The sequence below is a fragment of the Rhea americana genome, unplaced genomic scaffold (assembly GCF_003343005.1).
Source record: "Rhea americana isolate MKP2758 unplaced genomic scaffold, rheAme1 scaffold_326, whole genome shotgun sequence".
Classification (NCBI taxonomy): Eukaryota; Metazoa; Chordata; class Aves; order Rheiformes; family Rheidae; genus Rhea; species Rhea americana.
The window spans coordinates 523,434-542,185 of record NW_028186453.1 but is presented as its reverse complement, the minus strand read 5'-3'; the positions used below and the strand labels follow the sequence as shown (position 1 = coordinate 542,185).

The following is an 18,752-nucleotide window of genomic DNA, read 5'->3' as shown; positions in this document are numbered from 1 at the left end:
TGGAATCCTCGAGTTTACTGTTCAGTAACATCTGAAAATCACCTTGTTGACTGCACTCTTCATCAGAATTCTGCAAAAACATACACTTTTTTCTTTTTTTTTCCTCTTGTGCTCACATCAGTGAATGGGTTGAGAGCTGCTTGGATTTGAATGCCTCTTTAAAGTATAGTTCTTTAGATGTTCAAAAAAAAAAAAAAAAAAAAAAAAAAGGTTTTGGTTGTTCATGCACCCTTTTTCATTTCAGGAGGATAGCTGGTCTGCAGGACAGGCTCTAGGGAACTGAGAAGTTCCAAGGTTTTTGTTGCTTTCCAAGCTCTAGATTTCATTGGACTGCTAAATAATGTGTTCTGAGAGCCACATGGTTAATTCCACATGCAATCCATCACCCGGCTTCCACTGGGTTTTACTTGTTTTTCTTCTTTCTGGAAGAAATGGCTAGCATCTGCAAAAGGAGATTGGAATTAGTCTTTGGTCTGCCTTAACTCTCCTTCATTCTTTTGCCCCTTAGGATGTTGCTTGTTGACCTGATTTGCTTCGGTGGCTGCTTTTGCTTTTTAAGGACACTGAAAGCAGGACTCTTAATCTGCCGAGTGGGATATCGGGATTACAGCTGACATCCTTTATTTGAGTATAACTTGCAGCAGAAAGGTGAAATAGTACTATTCCTATTCTTTCAGAAAGAAGTGAAATTGGGACCAAGCAATGATGAGTTGTCCTTAAAGCAGCTTTCAGCTTGGGATATGAATGAGAACTTAAATTGCTCGGACAGCAGGAAAGCAGTTAAGGTTTCTAGCTGTTCGAGGAATAATATACTAAAACAAATGCTTGCAAACGAAGCAGCCACAGAATCCTTGCTTGCAAAGAAGAGGGCCTTTAGTTTTGTTGCACCAGAAATAAGCCCCTGCCAGTACCATCTACCGATGGGCTAAATGTTTTCAGACTAATGCAGAGATGATTTTTTTTTAAAAAAAAAGTCTTTGAGTAGAGTCTTGTGTTCCTTATTGCACACTTGGAATGTGTGCATTCCAGGTGACTCTTTGAAAATGCTTGTGTGTACTTCTCTTAAGCCCTACCTGAGTATTGGTGAAAATTGAAAGTCTGTAGATGCCTGCAGAAAGCTACATCTCCCTATAGAATCGAGAAATCACCTAAACACCTCCAAAAAATGTGGTGAGAAAGTGGTGGTATTACTTTTCAGGGACTGAAGCGTGCTATGAGCAATTATCAGCTGGTTTGTTGATTCTGAACTTGATGTGCCCACTTAAATACCCAGCTTTTCTACTAGAGATTTGTGATTCATGTGAAGACGACTTAGGCTTGAGGTTTCTCCAAATGGCCCTTGTGCAGTGACTGGGACCCTCTTGCCTTTTCTGAGTAACTTCATCAGGGGTTGAGTGTGAGAGTTGGGATCAAAATCAAAGTGAATTGTGTGGATGAAAAATAAGTSTTTAGTTTACTGACTGTTATTAGTTGTTAACTACAAAGAGGGTCCATGCCTTTAATTTAAACAAAGGTTCTGTTTGTAGATTCTTAAGCTTTGCAGGCTCATTGTAGAAGCCCCCAATCTTTTTTTATCCTGTAGGACTTGTATGCTTGGTGGAGAGCGTTCTGGAATGATGGAGCCATACCTCTTGCAGTATGCAAAGAAAATGCACTGTAATGACRCTGAAACTGTACCCAAAGTTGTGGGAGTTTTTTTTTTTTGTTTGTTTGTTGTTTTGTTTTGGAGGAGGGAGGTGGTGAGGAGTGCTGCATTTTTGAAAAGTGCACTCTGCCTAACCTGCGTGTGCTTCGCGTTCTGGCCCTTAGCTGAAAGGGAAAATTTTCACTTCTGAAGGATTTCATCCAAAAAAAGGAAATGGGAATATTTGTTTCATTAAGTCCGGCAAGATCAAGGCTTTGAATTGCTGTTCATGTGGGCTGAGCAATCTACCAGCTCTGATGGCTGTTTGAAGGATGTGATCAGCCTGCTGTGCCGCCTACAGCCCCTGCAATTTTCTGCTTGTTCTCGCTCCCTTTGAATATTTAATCACTGGTAGGTAGAACTGGAGTACCAGAGAGCAATTTTRTAGTGCTCCCTACAAAAGTACTTCCCTAGAAAAGTGATCAGAGTTAAGATGCGTTTACTTACGGGGGAAGTTGTTTTGGGCAGTCCTTGCAGGAGGAGGGACTCTTTTAAAGCTGTCTTCTCACCCCACTGGAAGAGCTCCAGGTGTGATGCCTGCTGTTTTTTCTGGTTCAGATCTTTTCCCCCACCTTAGTTTGATTAGATGAACCTGATCTTTGGAACATCTAGTGCAAATGTAATTCTGAAATAGATTCAGGTATCGTATAGTGCAAGGATAACCGTGGGAAATGAGGTTTGTGGGGTGTTTGTGTAGACCAGGAGTCGGCTGTTTTGCTTAAGAGGTCAAAACCTCAGTGAGCAAAGTGTAAACGTACTTCTGGGGGAGACAATGAAAAACACTGAGACAAACTGTCTTTCTGAAAAGTTAGAGCTTACAAGGAAATAGGACAAACTCCTTTTAAAAGGATTCTTCTTTGTGTCTAGATTCCTCTCTCTCCTTCCCCCCAGTGGGTTGGTACATGGAGACCTGGTTCATGCCACTTCTGTGAGGCTTTTTTTTACTGCTGCCTTGTAACTTGTTTCTGTGAATTTTTCACCTAAGCCGGAAGAAAAGCTGGCCTCCAGGCACTGTTTAGATTTCCTGTTTTACTGACCTCTTCCTCAATTTTATAGTTGCACCCTGTTACTGTAGAAGACTGATTTGGTTTTTGCACCCTAGACATACATGACACCTTGCCTTTTGTAGGAGCAGACCTGCATCGAGAAAATGAGAGGAGCAGTGATCAATGCAGCCATGAAGCAAGAAGGGCCTCTGTGCTAGGAGCTGTTTTACAAGCTGTCTGCCAAATGTGCATCTTTTCTCCCCTAACATATGTTGACACCCCCAGCTATTGCTACTGTTGCTTAACTAATGACAAGGTAGTAGAAACATGCAGGCACGTGCTGTGAGAATATCTGGATCATGTCATACTCAGCCAAAGTATTGTTCAGCACGCTATGTGATGTTGTACTCCGCATTCTTCACTAGAGGTAGAATAGTTTCATTTAAGAAACAGTCATTAAAGACTAAGTGTGCCTTTAACTCGTAGATCTCCAGGAACTGACTTCTAGGATAATTGTCTGCTACTTCCTCCTGCTGTAAAAATTCTCATTGCTCTATGTGCTGTTGGAGAGCTTTGTCCCAGTTATCTCTGCATTTTTTTTCCAGTGTAGCAGGACCTAGTGGTACTTCTGTTCATCTGCTACATACTGTTGCAACCTGCAGTTTGTCTCTTGCTGTATCTGTCCCCAAGAGTGACTTGTTGACCCCCTAACAAGCTGGTTAGTTGGGAATAAAACTATTGCCCGGGATAACGTATAGTTGCAGTTCTGCAAAACCCCTTTGTCAAAGGGGTGCTGAGATGAGTGGGATTTAATTCCTCAGCTTGATGGGGTCCTCAGACTTTGCCCCAGAGAAAGCAGTTCTTGGCCTTAAAGAGTTCACGCCTCTCTGAGCAATAAAACCCTGCAAAACAGCTGCTGTAATGCAGATTTTTGGAGTCTTCTGCAGTTAACTGTCTGCAAGGACAGGGTAAGCCCAGTTGGTTTGGCAGAGCTGTGAGGAACTGAAGACTTGGGCAATATAACTAAAAGCACAAGTTGGCTTTAAGTACAGGTACATCTGGAAGATATACCCATTTGTTTTCCTTTCAACATTCAGGGGTTTGGATGTGCATCTCTTTCTGTACTTCTGTGCATCTGATGCAAAACCAAGTATGAATTGTACCAGCATTCCCATAAGTATGCTCAGGAAGCTTGTGGATGTCAGACCTAGACAATCAAGAACAAAAATGTTCTTCTGATCTTTGATCATGCCTACCATTAGAATAACTAATTTTTTTAATCCTATTCTGTTGTATTTTTGGTACAAAAGCATGTATGTGGTTATTTCCAATTGAAAATACTTTCTTTCAGTGCACTTCTGGGGCAATGTGAAGGACGAAGGCCTGACTATTTGGATGATGGTTTGTGTGTAGACAAACTCCTCTTACTTCTCAGAAGACTTACTTGTGCCTTTGTTACCATGTAGTTACTATGGAAGGTTTTGTCCTACCTTGCTGATGAAAATGTGAAGGTTGAGTATGCCTAAAAGTAAAAATGCTTGTTGTTAGGGGGTTATAATTTGACAGATAAATTAAGTAATGTTGTTTAGCTTCCCAGTTCAAAATAACTATGCCAGGAGGCTATAGGCCAAGTGTTTAATGTTGGGATTCATCCTGCTGTAGCAAGTTGGCAGTAATCTGAAACATTTAGTGGCTGTAARTTCATGCTCTACAGGATTTTTTCTTCTTTTTTGGTGAGAAGACTCAGGCCCTGCTTATCTCTAATACTGATTTGATAAAATAGTGACATGATTAATTCAAGCATCTTGGACAGTATGTGAAGGTCAGAGATATATATTGTATTAGTGGTAATGGAGATAAAAATATAATTATGTATCAAGCCACTGTACAGTCCATGTTTGTTCTACAGGTAAGCTTACAATCTTTGATATCCTTGTAGGGTATAAAGATTCAATTAAAAAGAAGAGCTTCTTTATACTTTGTACAACGTGGCCTGTAGGAAAGGCAAGGAGAGCAAGGTAATGATGTCGCTATTAAATTGTTAAGGGCACTGCCTGCAGTACAGGGAAAAAAAATACACCCCAGTGCCTCTGCTGTCCAGAAATAAATCAGCATATCAAAATATGCTGATTAACAGGGTTCCAGGAGTGAATTTGTGTGCAGACCCTCATTATATTGGACCATCTTGACAGAAACTGTTGCAATGTCTCCTTTTCAGGCTACTTGGAAGCCATCCTCAAAAATCAGCATGTAGTGTTTGAAATCTGAAATAGCTATAGTTAGCTAGAATGGCTTTTCTGTTGTATTTCATTATAAAGGGAATATTTTGGTTCCGATAGGAGATGTATCTTGACACTTTTACGCGTCATGGTGCGTTTAGAAAGGAAATTTAGAGACACACACTGTGCCTAGATCTCTTATATCCTGTGGTTAGAAAGGACTTTATGTCGGCCTGTAGTGTTAAAGGTTTTGAAGAAGCAGGAGAACGTTCAGTTAGAAGCTACCTGTGGTTTGGTGGGTACAAAAGTACAACGGCGTTACACTGATAGGCTAAACATCAAGTGCTGGATTTCTTTCGTTAACGTTCATGTTGATGATAGTATTGCTTACCTGAATCTGTTTGTGAGATTATATGCTTAAAAAGTGTTAAAAAGATGAAGTCAAGTAGTATAAGAAGTGCAAGAAATAAGGTTTCCTTTGTGTCCTGAATATGCTTTCTCTGTTCATCTACATTTTAATACAGTCCCTATTTATATCATCCAATTTCCCTTCCCAAGACCCTACTTCCTTCATTGCACGGAGGAGTTGTGTGTATAGGACTGACTAAGGAGGCTGTTGTTGGCCGTGTCCTTGGCTCTTGGAGCAGTTGGAAGGGCTCTGGAGGCTGGGATGAGCAATTGCAGGAACGAGAAGGTTAAGTCTTGGGGCTGCAGTGGTTGAGTTCTACCAGATTCCCGTTCTCAGCCTAGTGTGGCCGCTTCAAGTGCATGTTCCACAGGTAGCCTCTAATTCAGGGATTTGCTAGGACTCCAGGTGAAGTATCTTCAATCCATTTGTGTGTGTGCGCGTGCATTTGCCCAAAATCAAAAGCCTGAGACAAAAATTATAGGTTGCAAGTCATACCAAAACACTCATGGTTCATTAGGGAGATTGAACTCTTTTGATATGCTGCATAATCCGTTGCCCTTTGAGCTGGGAGAGGAGCTGAAAGTAATAGTGGGTTGTCATCTTCTCTGGGCCCAAGCAGAGGTAGCAGGGAAGAGCTCTTGGATTACCTAAGTCTGAAGAACGCCGAGACTGAAAATCTGGGCTTCAGTTTCAGCAACAGGCTCAGGCAGTTGCAGATCTGCAGTCTCCACACTTGTTACCTCTCGCTTGTCACAGTCACTGTTCTTGTACCTGCATCACCTTTTCCTCTTGTGCTAATCCAAACCTTCAAACTTTGCCCAGATCCCAGTCATACCGCTCTGAAAAGCCTGGTCTGTCTTCCTGGACTTTCCATCCGAGCTATTATCTCTTCCCCTGCTGCATGTCCTCTTGTTCAGTTCTTCTCTCCCCTGGTACTTTGTCCCAGGTTCTCTGCTGCATTAATCCTTCAATGTCGTCTCATCCAAGTCCAAGCATTTCATCATTTTGTCCTGCTCCGTTTCTCTTAATAGTTACTTGATTGCTGGTCCCTTCTTTGGGGGTCTTACTCTGACATCTTTTGGGGCCAAAGGCTCTCCTGTCCTCCAGAATACCTAGGTTCACTTGAAAGTGGAGTCCAAGAGCACAGAGGCAGGACGTACTGCATCTCTCTGTACTTGCCTTCTGTGCTGCCTGCTGTGCTTAAAAATTCTGGAAAATAAGTCCTGCTCGCCTTGCTCTGCTGGAGTGTGCTTGGCTGGCCTCAGAGGCGGACTTGTCCATGAGTAAGATCTGTAAGAGGGTGGTAGCATGCATGGGACAGATGGCATCTCCAGAAAATGCAGGTGCCAGATCTTAATAAGCTTCCATGAGCACGTGCTAGCTGAATTTTGGTGTCTTCCCCCTGGAATAGCAAAAAAGCGGTCCAAGGAAAAGCCCGATCCAGCTACTTGAATCTTTTTCCAAAACATGGAAGAATGAATTGTAGCTTCTTGACAGAACATAAAATAAGTCAGTTTACTTCATTAACATGSCAGACCTTCTTCGCAAAAATGCAGCTTAAGGCAAGCGTGCTGCGTAGGACATTTTAGCTGGAATTTCTGGAATTTGGCAATTTAAAGTCAAAATTATGTAAGAAAAGAGGTAGGAATAAAAATAATGCCACTAGTTAAGATTTTAAGGAAAAAAAGCTTATTTCTGAAAAACCTCTCACTGATTAAATATAATTCCTTTTATTCTGATTTTTTTGGTGGAGAATCCTGTCCATTTTTGCACCTTTAGTTGCAAAGAGTATTTGCCACTATTCCTTCATCTTGAATGCATTAGTCCAGCTGCGTATCTACAGGCATCGTTGCAGGAACTGCCATAAATGTCTGCTGCTTTTTTGCTGTCTCGTTGGCAGCAAGTCTCCACTTCTCTGTACACTTACGCTGTCGTTCACCCTTGTTTAAAGTAGGTACGAAACCATCACTCTGAATTGCCAGTAGATTGTACTTAATTTGCACAAAATCTGGCGAAGGGGAGAATTGGGACCCTTCCTGACAGACCTTCAGTTTTTGCTGTGGACTTYGTTATTGCGGTCAGGAGAAAATGCTGCGATCTTGAAAGGCAGTGGTCCGAATTCACCGTTACCATGTTGTTTCTGGCCAAAAGAGTTTATAGGTGAAATAGATATTTCCATTTTTTGAAGAGCTTTTGTGCATGGTAATTCAGTGTAGCAATGCCTTCCTAGGCATATGGTTGCATATCGCACTCTGAATATTTTTACGTAACTTAATTTTTACCACTCAACAGTTTTAGTAGGGAGAGAGGAAAAAAAAAATTGCCGGGAAGAATAACAGCCTCTGAGTATACAGACCACAGGATACACGTCTTACCCTATTTTTTTGTACTCCCTGAAGGCAAGCCAGTATGCTGTGGTTAAAATTTTGTGTGCAAGCCACTAAGCAGCTGGAGTGTAACTGCTGTACGGAGGCAGGGAAGGCTTTGGATATTCGGTACTGAAAGGAACAGGAGTGGCAACAAGCAGCAGGAGCGGTAGTAAAGACCGGAGCAGGTTTCGCAGTTAGCAGATTTCCCGGCGTGAGTCGGCGGATGCACAGCTTCCCGGCTAGCTGTCGGGAGGCAYCCGAAACCGAGTGTTGCAAGAGAATCAGGGTTCATGTTTATCATGCGAGGCCACRTGATCGTACTGTATCTTAACTTGCCAACTTAGCCTTACTCCGGAGAAGATCCTTTGCTGCAGTGCTTAAAAAGGGGGGAAAAAAACAGAGGGAAAAGAACGGAGAATTGTGCAATGTGTGTTTATGCCTCCATCATGCCGAGGAGACACTTAACAGTAAATAGTATGTGTATCCCCGAGGTGAGATACTGTTTCTGCTTTCCCTGCACAGTGCTGCTGCAGCACGGAGCCGATCCAAACATTCGGAACACCGATGGGAAATCTGCGCTGGATCTGGCAGACCCTTCAGCAAAAGCTGTGCTCACAGGTAAGATGCATACAGCTCTCAACGGTGTTCCCTGCGGTTCATTTTGTGTGCCTAAGTCCAGCATCTGAAAAACCACTTGCCTTTTAAAATTTTTGTTGTATAAGAGTATTTTAAAACTGTGTTATTACCGGATTTCACATTGCTGTAGCTGTCGTTAACCTGCTATGCTGCTATAGGTGTGATTACTTAAAATAGAGAATTACAGCACTAGTATAACATTTATTATTCACTGCATTTTTGTTGTGTCATTTTTTTAATTGCCACCCTATGTATAGATTGAATTGGAGTCTCGACCCTTGAAAAAAAGAAGAAAAAATTTGGGTCGGTTGTTCTAAGACCTTCACTGTTGTGCAAGCAAGGACGTTTGTATAACTATAAAAGTAGCTATGATCTGAAAGACAACCTGCTACCGATTGCTGAGATCAATAGTTACATTATATTTTGCTGCAGGTTCACACGCTGCCCTTTCCTTCCTCCTCCCCATTAGTCATTTTAGGTAGAACTATTCATCGTGCACCATTTTTTCCTTTTTAGGGGTTGTTAGCTGCCAAATAATATTTTTCATGAAAATATTAATTCTACAGCTATAACTTTSTTTTTATGCAGCTGTTTGTATAATTAATTGTTGTAACATACCAATAAAAGTTAAAAGTATAATTTATTAGCCTGTCAAATCTTTACTGAGAAATACATAGCCCTTTTTGCTGATTTTGGTATTTAGGAAATAATACTTAAAACAAAGTAAGATTGGATTAAAAATGTATACAGTCTGATATGGAGAGGGATTCAGCAGCTGAGTTTCATTTAAAGAARTGGCTGGGGGTTTTTTGCCTTTATTTCCCTTATTCTCTCCCTCTTCTTTATTGACAGTTTAATTTATAGGTTATGAGCTATGCAACACCCATGTTCTTTCTTCATATTATGTTCAGAGCATACCAGCTCCCTTCACTTTGTCAGAAACATTTCCCCATCTTCTCTTTCCAGTGCACTGACTGCTATACATAATTATCTACAGCTCTGCAGTGATTTGAGAGTGCCTTTGGAACAATGCACTTTAAATACATACGATTTAGTTTAATTACTCAGTGTCAAATTTAAACGCGCTCCTACTGTGTTAACACTAACGTTAGCGGTGCTAAGCGGGTTAATCTGATTTTTTGGGGGCTGTTGACGGGTACAGTTGTACAGGAGCTGAGGATGGAAAGGGCCCCAAGGAGGCAAGGTATCTAAACAGTGTTAGCATGTATTTGACATTTAGCTGCGGGAACGTGGCAAATGTACAGTTTAGGGGGGAGAGGGGGGTTCGTGGGTCCAAGCAGCTCTGCAGATTATGCTCCGAGACCGACTCGAGGGCACAGCAGCAGATTCCGGGAAGGTCTGCGAGCGTGACTTCGCTCGTCCCTTCCGTCAGCTCCGTYGGCATCTTCCCGTGGACGTCTCTGCGCGTTGGATCAGCCCCTTGCGCCGTTTAGGCGAGGGACGGGGCAGCGCGTCGCCGCGCGCGAGTGGCGGCGGGTTGGGAGCAGACCTCGGAGACTGGCTGACGGAGCGCCGCGCGCSCTGTGTACCCCGGGCCTCCCCCGAAACGCCTCCCACGCGAGCACCCGGCGGTCCCGAGTCGCCCAAATGGACGGTTACCAGCCTGCGCGTGGAAACGTGTATGCGTACTGCCACCCCTGCCGCTGTTCGGGTCCTTCGTCGTGAGCAAAAAGAGCTAGTTTTGGTGGGTGCATGTCCTTCCTGGCAAGGAAATCGTGAGGCTTTCTCAGCTTTGTCCTCAAGGTGGCTCTTGGCTACGCCGGGCTCGCTCTGTTGTGCACCTGAGCTCCAAGCCGTGTAAATGGGGGTCTAAATCAGGCTTCAGCTGCTATAACGATCCCCCACTATGCTGAAAAAGAATGAGCTGGATGCCATTTAAATGCAAACTTTCTATTAAGAGCTTGCTTCTGGATGCTACCCTGCTTTTTGGTGCCTCTGTTAGGCTGCTGCTTGCTCATGTATTTCGCAGACGTCGTTACCTCCAGGGCCTGCCCTCCTTGCCGAAAGAAGGGGGCTTAAGGGATTTCTCTAGGCTCAACCCGGCTGGGGAATAATTTTTAGCTACGGTGGTGCTTTGCAGTTGGGTGCATCAGGACTTTAAATGCATTACTGGATTGAAGATGAGTAGGCTGTGTTAGCTTAATTTGCAGTATTTAGCGCTGAATGCCGTGATTTTAGAAGTGCTCATGTTTAGAGCTAAGCTGAGCGCTTTTGACAGCACAGTCTGTAATTGTTATTGTATTTGTCTTTAAGCGGCATATACGYCAGGACTGTTCTCGGGATGTTGTTTTGGATGCCTTTTTCTATCAGTTTCTGGGACCGTAATAGACTTGTCCACTGCTTTATTGATTGTTGGAGAGCAAGGTTCCTCTTACAAGATTGCTTATTTTTGATCAAGTATTTGCATAAGAAGTTTATGCAGGGGTGATSATTGTTTTGTGAGTGAACTGTGGTAAAAGCCTTTCTTGGAGCTGCCAGGAAGAAAAAGCAAATAGAAAAATTTGTTGGTAATTCATTAAATGTTTTCGATATAAGTGAAAGATTTTGTATTTTATAAGGGAAATTTTCTCTGTGTAAAGTGCATTTTGAGAAATACTAGGGGATGTGACAGCGAATGCTGAATCCCCAATGATTTGTCCTTTTCTGTCTCCAAGTCTCAAAGAACATATAGTATCTTTTTCTCTTGGATTACAGAAAGGATATATAATGCAGTGGTTTCTGGGATGATGTCCAGCTACTTTCTCACTCTGAAGAAGAAGAAAAACCCCACATTTTAACAGAACATTGCAAAGGGTACATCATGCAAATGAAAGGCTAATATTTTGATGGAAATGGACTCTGCAAATTTCTTTGTAAATTTAAGTGGATTATATGGAAATCTAACACCCAGTTCCAACTTCTGAAAGTGGGGAAACCGTGTTGTACTACTTAAACAGAAGAGAACGATCTTTTTATTCCCTTCCACAGGATAACCGCATACCTTCTTGCACAAGCCAAACATTTCATGACTGAGATGGGGAATACTTACTGGTCCGCCTTTCTAAGCATCCCTTCCTGCTCCTGAATCCGGTCGTCGTGGAAGGATCGTAACCATCTTTTCCGCTAGGCTCAAGTGGCAGTGCTGACTCAAAACCCTATCGCATCTAAAGAGCAGAGCAGTTGCAAACCGTCGGCTCAGTCGGCTTTTCTTGGTTTAATTGCCTTTAGATTGTGTGGTTTCTGAAATGGGGGCTCGGTAATACTTTGCAATATGTAGCGCTGTGGGACTCCCATCCAGAACATGGCCTTTGGGAGCTGTTGCAGTGCAAATCATATTAGTCTTCATTATTCTGTTATCCTGCTTATTGCCTCTTTAAACATTAATATCCCTTTCTGTCTTCCTTATACAGTATATAAAGTGCCAACAGGATTGTTAATGGCTTAATGGAAATGGTTTATTTTGAATTTTCATGCAGTGATGCTTTGTTGCCACCTCCCCGTGTTGTCTGCTGTCTGGAATTGACTGCTCTCTGTGAACGATAGGTCTTTGTATTTGAGTATTTCTGAAGCTATTAGCAGAAGCTGCAGGTACGTTGCAAACCAGTGACTTGGAGCAGTCAAGAGTTGGGTTTGCAAACCAAAGGTTAATACTTTAAAACAGGTCAAAATGGAGGGGGGAAAAAATAAAGTGGCACCTGCTGCCTCTGCAGATTAAAGAAAGATTTCTCAGATAGGAAATAATTTTTTGTTTCTAAATAGAGTCAGTTTTCAAAGTTAAACAAGACTCTGATCTTCCTACCAGCTATGGAAATATGTCCTTTACARAAAAGAAAGGGGGGGGGTGCTTAGGTGCTGTTTCTCACTATTTCTCCGGGTTTTTTTTTTGGATGTGGAGTGCAACTCAATGAGTACATCCRGGCTAGGGTTACCAGAAGTGTTAATGAGCATTCGTGATTGGATCTCTTTGTCGTGTCAACTTTTTAATTTAAGCAAGCAGGGAGCACGGTCCCTTTATTGAAATACACTACATAAGACTCTTAAGTGAACTGCTGTCTGTGCAGAATTTGGCTGGAAGAAAGCTAAAAATCTAATATTTCACTATGAAAAGTTTGCTGAACTTTAGAGAATGGAAAATGGTTGCTGTGCGCAACTCATCCATTTTAAAATCTGCAGGAAAAGGAGAGGCTTTTTCTTAAACTGTGTCACCTTTTACAGTTTGAGTGTGTTAAACCCCAAACCCTTTATTTTAGGTTTGTGGTATCTCCTTTTAGGTGCTTTTATGATTCTGAAAACATYTTGGATAGGCCACTAATGCTTGCTTTTGGTACATCAAAGTGTTCACCCACCAACCTCCTCACCCCTTTCTTTTATCAGTCTAATTTTTATATGGTGTACCCTGGTCATTTGGCCAACACACAGCTTCTGTCTTTAAAAATGAGTATCATGTTCAGAAATAGAAAAGGAAAAACTTCTGTAACGATAAAGGTAGGTGCTGCTAGACTAGATCAGGCCATCAATTTATATGACTTGTCCTTCCTGACAGTGGCCAAGGCCTGCTGCTTCAGAGAAAAGTGAAAGAAATCCTGCAGAGAAATGTTCTGACCTTCCAAGAAACTCTCACCTTACTTTAGGTCAGCTCTTGGCATATGTGGTGAAGCAAGAGGACTTAAAGCCTTTTTCCAGCCCTTGTTTGTGCTTTGAATGTATCTTCTAGTAATTGTTATTTATAGAGCATCCAGGTGGGTCTTCTCTCTTCGTTTCTACCAGGGCCTGCCAGGAGACAGCAGGGCATCTGCACAGGCCTCACGTGATGCTTTTACATTTTGAGTCTATGGTGATGCTTTTATAGTTCTTATAACACCAGAAAGGAGATTTATTATTATTTTTTAAAAACTTCGTGGAGGTAGGGGCATTGCTCATCTTGTCTGTAGTGCTCATCTGTAGTTTCCTGGTTTCATTATAATTACGGCTGTCTTGTTTTTGTAAATATCTCTTTTTAAAAAAAGTTTGATATAGTGTATATGATCTAGGTCCCCACTTTTTTCTTGGACAGAGATCCATAGATTAATTAGGAGGTCAGGAAGAAAATGGTCTCGTTTTGCATTCTGGCCTGCTTGCTGTTCGTTTTCACTCCATGTTTGCTTGCTTTTGCATTGAAAGAAAAGAAACGTTTCTCTTTTTGTTTGCACTCTGTCCCATTCCCAATTCAAGAGCAGTCCTTGTTCTCCAGCTCTCTACGTATCAAGTTATCACTTCAGCATCCTTGATGGTATCCTTTATTCTCCTTTCGCTTTCCAGGACTGTGGGGTTTTTTTTAAGCTGGCATGTTTGAATTGAATGCTTTGCTCTGAGAATAAACATCCAGCTGACTTGTCTGCAGCAATGATTTAATAGATTTCATGACATTTTTCATTCCAGATTTTATTTGAGCTAAGTTTGTTTTTATTACCTCTGTGATTGCAGAGGGACTAAGTGTTTTATTGAAGCCTCTATAGGAATTCCCAGCTTCTTTTCTTAAGCTTGTGGCTTAAATTCTGGTGTAATACCAAATGATTTATATTATACATGCAAYGTTTATTTATTTTCGTTTAACAGTACTCCTTTGGTCTACCTGTCATATAACCCATTCTCTTTTTCTCTTAGGTCCTGTTATATGGTGGATTATTTAATACCAGTTCCTGTGTGTTTATTYAAGAAGGAATCAGTTACTTCTGCCATGAAGCATCTGATCCTTGAAAGTACTTTGCTGCTTGTTCTACTACTACATACTTTTTAATCTCTTGCTGAAGGGCTGTGAGCAGGGATTTATGTGAGCCAGTAGACATGTTCTGCTGCCTAGGTTTTCCATTCCCATGCCTTGACGTGTTTGGGTTTCTTCCTTGTATAACCTTAGCTCTGGATGATGATGTGTTTCAGAGAGCTCAGTTTGGGAATGATGGCAGCTTCTCCTTTCCTCCTTCCTGCCTGCTTCGAGATAAGCACCATTACCCTCATTTGAACTTAGCTGTGTTCCTTGAAATTATTTTGTTGGAGCATCGCTTGTCTGGCAGGATTGGACGACTTTTCCCTCTGGTTGGCATCCTTTATTTGGGGAAGGAATTGGAATTCTGTAGTATCTGTTGACATAGGTGGCTCAAATAAGGAGGGACACTAGACTTCGGGACCGGTGCTTTTATGAAAAGCATGGTATTGGTTTATACCATTTCCTTTGTAGTAAACTAGTTTTTTTCCTCTGTTTTCCATTTTCTTTTTACCGTGATAGCCATTTAGGAACGTTTAGTGAGAGCTTTTTGAATGGAACCCAGCTCTTAACTTGTCAGAGRTTTCACAGACCCCCCTAACTGTAGTCTTTCAGGTTATTGTACAGAGTTTCAGATGYCTTGAGCTCTCAGAAATCTGATGTACACGTATTGTAGTCCACAATACACACTAAAATTTCACAATATCAAACATGGAAAGAGCTTCTCATCTTAAGAATTGTTGTTACCTGGACAGACAGAATAATGAATAAGATCTCTAAAACTCGTAAATAAGAGTCCTAGAAGTATTTTTCATGCATTAGGGAAACTGCAGAAATGTAAGAAGGTGTTCCATTTCTGAAGTGCCTCAATGATCATTTTGATTTTTGATTTCCACCAGCCTCTATTGCCTTTTTTTCTTCTCTTAAYGTTGATTGGAACATCTTGAGCGCTGTTTAGTTTAGCTTTTGTTGGATCTTTTTCTTTCCTTTTCTGTTTTGTTTTAGGTAGTCAGTGTTGCATGTTCCTGCTTAATGGCAACTGCTGATAATCCTGCGACCAAGTACTACTTTGATGCATCCTAGATCGCTTCRTTGTCTGTTCCTGATTGTTGCACTAGAATTGGCCTTCTCATGCTATGTACTTGATTGCATGAAGTGGTCTGCTAGGGTAGAGAGCTAGGAAGTAAGTGGCTGGAAGAAGTTACATCATGTAACTTATTTGTTTGGTTCTTAAGCAGGATAGTCATGCTGCAGTTCTAACTATTATAATTCAGTTTCCGTATGTTAGGTTTCAGTAGGTAAGTCTGGAAGTTAAGCCCCACTCCCCCAAAACTAGCTGGGTTATTCCTACGAGTAAAAATTCCTAGTGCCTCCATCTCTTGTACTATAAACCCAAGAGCAGTCTCATACAGGCAGATTTCTTTGGGAAATGAAGCCACATTTTAAATTTTGAAAGTGCTGAGCACTCGCAACTCTGAAATCAGTGGAGTCTCTGGATATGTGGGCAAAATATTTGAGACCATGTTTTTCCAGGCTGGACAGATGGATCTGAAGGAATGGTAGTATTGCATAAGGAAAATATTCTGGCTAGGAAATGGGAGAAGCAAGCAATCTTAACTTTTTGTTTTTATGCACATATTAGGACCCGGGCTTTGCTTACAGGACTGCCTGCTGTTTCCCTCTGCCTCCTTCAACAGGAAGGATGGTTATTCTCTGGGGAGGGAGCAAGATTTCATGGTGAAGGCAAATGTTGTCCATATGGTTCCTGCTGCGTTTGCTGGAGAAGCTGAAAGCAGTAGAGCGAATGATGCAAGATGGGAAGATAAAGGTTGCGCATACTGTTAAGGCAGCTATAAGTTTCTTTAGGAAATTGGATTTTTTTCTCAATTCTGTAAGACTCCAAATGTAATGCTGGGCTAGCATCACTGATCAATATTTCCACATGGCTTGGGGTCTCATTCTAACACGCAGAAGAGCAGTGTTTCTCAAGAGCAGTGTCTTTTCTGCTCTTTTAGTCCGTCTCTGTTCAATTGATTACAGATCCATTGCATCTTGCTATAAAGCCTTTAGGTTTGAAGTTGTTTACATGTTCTTTTGCTGCCTCCAAGACAAGGAGGTGCAATCACACTAGGTAGTGGGTGGTGGGAGAAGTAGACCATTTTGCCCATTCTTTCTAAACTTGGTGACCTCTGTTCATGCAGCCATTTTTCACAGTAGTCTTATCCATTCTGTCTCACCTTCTGCAGCTCCTTGTCCCAGTTCCGGAAGCAGGTTGTCCTTTGAAGCTTCTCATCCTGGTTCCCTACTTCTTGCCAACAAACATACGTACACATGTGCACTCCTAAGGTTTCCATCCTTTACTCTGCCTTTTAGCAGGCTTGTAGTTTCTTCCTGCTGGCTCGTAACCCTGGTGGTCTGCTAATTCTTCATCCAGAGCCCATGATCTCTTCAGTCCAGCTAGCTTCCTCATCCCATTCTCCTCTTCCTTCCCTCGTCTGCATATTCCCGGGTAGTTTCTGACATGAACCTTTCCTTGAGCTAGCAAAATAATCCCTTTGAGTGCTAAATTCAAATTTGAGTCCAAATTCAAAAAAAAAATGAATATTATGTAGATACTGTTGTATTTCAGATAGCTCAACTGTAGTTATCTGGACTCTGTCTTTTATGCCGCTCGCTTTTTAGATGTCCGTATTTTATTTTCACAACAGCTATTTTTGGGTTTGAGAAGAATGCAAACATGGGAATTATTTGAAAGGATTTATTTCTTTTAAAGCAACAACTAACCTAACTGGCTGGATGTGTTTTGAAAGGTCCTTTGGGGATAATCCCAATAGGAAACACTACTGATCTAGTGCTTGCAAATCTTTTACAAATACTTAGCTGAAGTCTCCTAGCAGGAAGCTTTGTCAGACTGATTGTTGTGATTGATAGGAAAATGTGTCCTTAGGGAATCACAGAATGGTGGAGTTTGGAAGGGACCTCTGGAGAYCATCTAGTCCGACCCCTTTGCTCAAGCAGGGTCACCTAGAGCACATCGCATAGGATCGTGTCCAGGTGGGTTTTGAGTATCTCTAGAGAAGGAGACTCCACARCCTGTCTGGACAATCTGTAAGGGTTTTTTTCAAGTTCTTTTAAAATGTAAAAGCTGAAAGAGTCTCCAYAAGAGCCCTTGGTTCAGTTGCATAGCTAAGGAGCGCTGTGGCTCTGTTATGATCCCTGCTTGTACTACTTAGCTGTTGTACAAGACTTGTTATGATGATAGCATGCCTTTTCTTGCAAGCTGTGATGCTCCTATTCTGTAAGGTGCTGAACACTGAGATCYGTTCTGCACTCAGTATGGGATACGGTCCCTGCCTGGGTCAGCTCCTTTTTCTTTTCCTTTAATTTTACTACACACTTGCTARCTGTGATTTCAAATTCAAGGATAAGACTTTCAGAAATGGTTATTACCCCCTGAAAAAAAATCGAAGTATCTTGGGTTCATGAGTTCTGAAGAACTGGATTTAGGAGTTTTTGAATGGATTGGGAAATATTAATCATTAGAAAGGCTTCTAAGTGATTGAATGTTAAATCTTACATTAACACAATGCTGCAGATTAAATTAAAAGGTCAAATATTTCAAGGGCAGCCTTTAGAAAAGAGAACTATGGGTTTTTTTGTTTTGTTTTCTTTTTTTTTTTTTGCATCTCCCCCCATTTCTTTAAAGCAATAAATGTCTAAAAGTTTTTTTTTTCAAATTTATTTACAAATATCTTCCTCTACTTCTTGTGTGACTTTTATTTCTTTGAAAGAAGTGTTTTGCTAGTTGTCAAGTCCCTGTGGCTTCATTAACCCAGGATTTATGATTGTGATTGCTTTAATCTAGTAGGAAATCAATTTTTACCAATATGTTTGAAAATTCTATCTTAGGTAAGACAATATATACTTAAGGCTGTGACTGGTAGTGTTTTGTGTGTTTATTTGCAGCTGTTTGAAACCTCAGTGTCCCAAGTTTTGCCTTGCCCTTTTGCTGATCCTGCCATTCTCTTTAGCAGGGTTTGAAGCACAGCATATGTGTTTATCTCTAATATCCCTAGGATCTCTGGATTGAAAAGTGAGCAAGGATATGCCCCGGACTTTGCCCTCCTTGCTGCTTCYAGCAGTTCCTATGTGCTTTCCAGTTTATTCAGTAAATAACAYGGGTGTCCCTCGGTAAGATTTAATTTGCTGTGTGGTCCTGATCCATACACCGAATGTTGGCCATCCTTTGCAGAGAATGAGTCGGAATCCTGCAGGAGGGAAAATGTGGTAAGATCAAAGCAGAGTGCGGATACATACAAGCTGCATTTAATGTGTGCTGGAAGTCCTCCAGGTGTTGGAGGGGAATGTCTTTTAATACAGATAGACTCCAGCCTATAGGATCACCTTTCTGAGACTTTACCTGGTGTTGTCCTTTATTCCTGTCCCTAATTTACCAAGATGTTTTCTCCCTCTTCCTCCTAACCTGTCCAATCCAAGCAACCTCGAGTTTATACAGATTGGAGCAGATTTTTCAGAAGGGGCTGCACTAGGCTTCTAAATCTGGACGACCCAAGTGTTCTGGCACGTTTCAAGTCTACTCTGACCCTAACCTGCTCATGTAGCCATGGGTTGGTTCTTTGTTGAACGCTGCAAAATTTTTTCRGAGATGAGTGATGAGATGCAAGAAGCTTGTACTTACTATCAGGTAA

The 18,752-nt window shown here is 41.6% G+C and overlaps 1 protein-coding gene across 1 annotated transcript in view; it reads left to right on the top strand.

The window, feature by feature from the left end:
• The window catches only part of TNKS (tankyrase), a 121,853-nt gene that overhangs the window by 20,104 nt on the left and 82,997 nt on the right, over positions 1-18,752 (top strand). Inside the window, exon 3 of the mRNA XM_085310818.1 lies at positions 8,190-8,285. Coding sequence (XP_085166944.1) covers positions 8,190-8,285 — 96 coding nt within the window. The remainder of the gene's footprint in view (positions 1-8,189; positions 8,286-18,752) is intronic.